Here is a 4,166-nt window from a genome sequence, read left to right as displayed (position 1 = left end):
CTTTAATAATTTCAATTTAGAAAATAATACTGTATATTTGATGGATGACAGTAAAGTTTTCTGGTGATAATTCTGACGGCTCTTTTCTGTAAAATAAAAATAGGATTTGTGATTGTTTTGCACACTTTACCCCAGACTTCAACACAGTAAATCAAGTGCGGAACAATTATTGTYTTATATAATATAAACAGAGCTTTATCATTAAATAAGTCCCTTTGTATAATACTGCAATACATAATCCAAATCTGTAAAATTTACAGATATTTATTTAAAAACAATGGAATAAATAATAATAATGGCTTAAAATATTTTTATCTGTAGCAGGTTTTTATCTGAATGAGTTTGTTTTTGGCAGATGATTGTTGAATGTGTCCTGTTGTTGTTAACCCGGAGCTGCCTTCTAATATAATCCACAGGAACCATACTACGTGCGCTGCATCAAGCCCAACGAAGTAAAGTCCCCTCTGCTGTTTGAGAACGAGCGCTGCCGCCATCAGGTGGAGTACCTGGGCCTGCTGGAGAACGTCAGAGTGCGCCGAGCCGGCTTCGCCTACAGACAGACGTATCCTCGCTTCCTGCAAAGGTATCTCATTAACGTCACCAGGCCGATAAACTGTAAAGTATAAAGAATGTCTTAGACCTAAGCTTAATTTTAGCTGAATTAGATTTTGTAAATGTAGTTCTGTGCAGCAGTAACACACACCCCTGTTTATTCTTCCCTCCTTCAGATATAAGATGATCTCAGAGTTCACTTGGCCGAACCACGACCTGCCGTCAGACCAAGAGGCTGTGAAGAAACTCCTGCAGGGCTGCAGGTTTGACCACGACGTGGCCTACGGCAAAACCAAAGTCTTCATCCGGACTCCTCGTACCCTGTTCAGCCTGGAGGAGCAGCGAGCTGAAATGGTCCAGAGAATCGTCCTCTTCCTCCAGAAGGTAAAAGCTACATGAAATTATTTGAAGCTTCTGTGCCAGCGTGAAAGGTTTCAGTGTTGACGATGCAAAACGTGGCACAAAATAGATAGTTAAAAACAAAACTAATGGAGAAAACAAACAGTGTGAATGCTGATTCTGCATTTACACAACAATAAACCTCTCAGCTGTAAAACCTTTTTATTAACAACTATTATCTGATTACGACCCTGAAGGACGATTATCGGCTTCCTCTGGTTTGGAAGTCGTGTTCGCATTAGAATTCATCAGCCGCTGTTCTGCCTCTGAAGAACCTCAGAGAGCAGAAAAACTCTGACTCGGCACAAATTTCCACAAGCACCAAGGCTTTTAGAAACTGACATCATCTTTTATCAGTGGTGTTATTGTTGACCTCAGAGGGAGAGGTTTAACACAGCTCTGTAAAGTTGGAAGGAGGTGGTAAAATTATAATATAAACTGTAAAAACTGATTTTTACTTATTCTAACACCATCTTTGCATCCACAACAGTTTGTTATTATGGGATTTGTACGACGGAGCATTAGGGCCACTTTGAAAAAAAAAGGGAGGAGCGAATCTCTGCCAAAAAACTCTCAAAAATTTCTGACATTAATTTCAGAAATTTTCAAGAAAAAAAACCAAAATATTCTGTTATGTAGAAAAATCGAAACTTGCAAGAAAAAAATCAGAAGTTTCTATGATTAAAGGCAGGAATTTTAAATGTTTAAACAAAATATATTCTGACGTAAATTTACAGGAAAAAAACTCGTGAATTTAGAAAGTTTTAACGAGTGGCTAAAGGGCYATTCCACCTATGATTTCKTAGCCTGGTAAGAACCAGACCCTTGTCCTTCACTTTGCTTCATACGAYGGTCTGGACTRGCTGCTATAGAGAAGCGATTCTTGCTAGAGACGTGGCCTCTGCTGAAGTTTAAAATGATTGGATTAGTTGGCAACGACGTATGCGCGCCAGCTCCACAGTGAAGGAGGCTAAGCTAAGAAGCTAACCGGAAATTGCGTGTGCTTTGAACAACCCTACAGAGAGGAGAAATATACCGAGCCAAACAAGACAYCTGTAAATGAGAGCTGCTGCTTTGTCAAATTTATTTTAATTTGGAAGCCTTATCAACACGGACTGGCTTCGTTCACTTCCTCCTGCCGTATGCTAAATTAACTAGCAGACAATGCACAGAAAATCGATGTCGTTCAAAACTCCGCCTTCTGTTCTCTGATTGGTCCAGGTAAAATAAACTACAAGCAGACACTGCGCAGAAAATCGACGTTCTGTTCTCTGATTGGTCCAGGTAAAATAAACTACAAGCAGACACTGCGCAGAAAATCGACGTTCTGTTCTCTGATTGGCCTGAACAAAAATTCTCCTGAAGAAATCCTTCTCTATGGGAGATATCCCGGACGGAGCAGTGAAGGAAAATGAGAATTGCTGCGTAGGAAGGCAAGGGCCAGGCTAATGTTTTCACCACCTTAAGCATTTTTTATCTGCTAAAGTTTAAAATCTAAAATCTGCAGAAACTTCAAACCTGGACTAGATTATTCTACATCATTTTATTTTCTTGAAAATTTCTAAAACTAATCTAAAAATTTCTGATTATTATTATTGWTTTATTTTTTGTGGGATTTGCTCCTCCTTTCTTTTTTGTAATCTGCAAAATGGCCTTAATACGCCGTCGTAGATTTGGCTGACCTGGTTTTATGACTTAAAAATATCTTTTTTACCTTCACTTCCTTATTAAAGATCACAGCAAAGTCTTTCAAGATGTATTAATACAAAGAGATTATTACAATAAAACTGACAAAAGTCATTTAAATAACTTAAACGTGATAAATGAACCTGATATGTAGATCTCTAAAATCAACATCATTTAATCTTTAGTTTCTGTTGGGTATTGATGGTTGGGTCCAGGAGAGAAACATTTTTCTTTTAAGAAACAGTTATAGTTTTTAGATATTTTCCTTTCAAACATATTTAAAGCAATCTGCTGTGATTTTTGATGGCTGTACGAGAGCCTGCTCATGCGTCAGTTGTTTGACGACGCTCCCTTCAGGCGAGAATGCTCCGCTCGCTGACAGGTGTGGTTTCTGTATGCAGAGAAGGGTTTTTGATGGATGTAGAGATGGGTTTGTAAATGTGGACTGAGGCACTGTCTGGGTTTTAAACTCGGGACATGCTTTGTAAATTGCCTGGATGCTTTAAGGATTCTAAATGACTGACATGCGGAAGCGGCATCAGTTTGTCAACAGCTTGTCGAGGTTTTAGTGTGGAGAGTGTGCATAAATCATCTGAATGTTTTACACCTGAGAGCTGCGTGACGTGTTTCATGCTAAGCCCTGACATCAGAGGCTAATCKGAGGCAAATTAGCGTCTGTGATGGATTGATTGTTTGGCCTTCGATGGATCTGCGTGACCCTTTGTCTGTTCCTTCCTGCTCTCCCTCGGGGAAATCCTATCTTGTATCTCGGTTGTAAGCCAGCTTTGATAATGAGGKGGGGGGAAGGCCCAGAAGAGACGCAGCTCCTCCATCAAACATCACAGCAGGTCTGAGGAGCCGTATCCGTCACATGCAGCGCGTGGTTCACGAGCGCTCACTCCTATTCTCACAGAATCCAACAGCAGCGTGACYGCAGAGGTGCCTCCTGCATCCACCGAGCTCGAGTTTGATCCGCCGTGCCAAGCAGTGGCCTTATCAGCCCCTGGCACGCCGGTCGACCTCGTGCCAAGTCCGTCGGTGCGCCACGGAGGCTCAGACACACTCCTTGTCCCCGTTTGCCTCACAGATTAATAATAATACAGCTTAGTTTGTCCCATCAAACATGGCAGTTTGAGTGGCAGCTCAGTGWGCCATTGGCTGACTAACGTGTTCTTTCAAAAAATGTCCTCTTAAATACTAGAAATGCTTCCATCAGAAGCAGAATCCACACTGTTGGTTCATCATATTGATGATTAACGTGTTAGAGAACATGTTTTTACTGGACCAGCATGGACAAAGAGGCTAATTCAGATTTAGACTTGAAGATTTAATTGCAGAATATACAGAACCTACAGCTGGACCAAAAACAGACCTGAATGAAGTCTGAGTTTTTGGCCAAGAATTAGGAAATAATACAGTTTTTATACACAAGCTTCACTCCCTCTGGGGTAAAGACGTCACACTGATATGGAACCCCCTTACTGCTGATCAGGAAGTCCTGCAATCTGAAAAATGACGTTTTTCTGTTG

The 4,166-nt window shown here is 40.9% G+C and overlaps 1 protein-coding gene across 1 annotated transcript in view; it reads left to right on the top strand.

The window, feature by feature from the left end:
* Window positions 1–4,166, top strand: part of myo1d (myosin 1D) — a gene marked incomplete in the record, with an annotated part of 90,283 nt that overhangs the window by 42,306 nt on the left and 43,811 nt on the right. Inside the window, 2 exon segments of the mRNA XM_014014732.1 lie at window positions 417–583; window positions 729–936. Coding sequence (XP_013870186.1) covers window positions 417–583; window positions 729–936 — 375 coding nt within the window.

This window comes from Austrofundulus limnaeus, unplaced genomic scaffold (genome assembly GCF_001266775.1).
Source record: "Austrofundulus limnaeus strain Quisiro unplaced genomic scaffold, Austrofundulus_limnaeus-1.0 Scaffold119, whole genome shotgun sequence".
Taxonomy (NCBI): domain Eukaryota; kingdom Metazoa; phylum Chordata; class Actinopteri; order Cyprinodontiformes; family Rivulidae; genus Austrofundulus; species Austrofundulus limnaeus.
The sequence above is the reverse complement of the archived record's forward strand: the minus strand, read 5'-3'. Positions and strand labels throughout refer to the sequence as shown.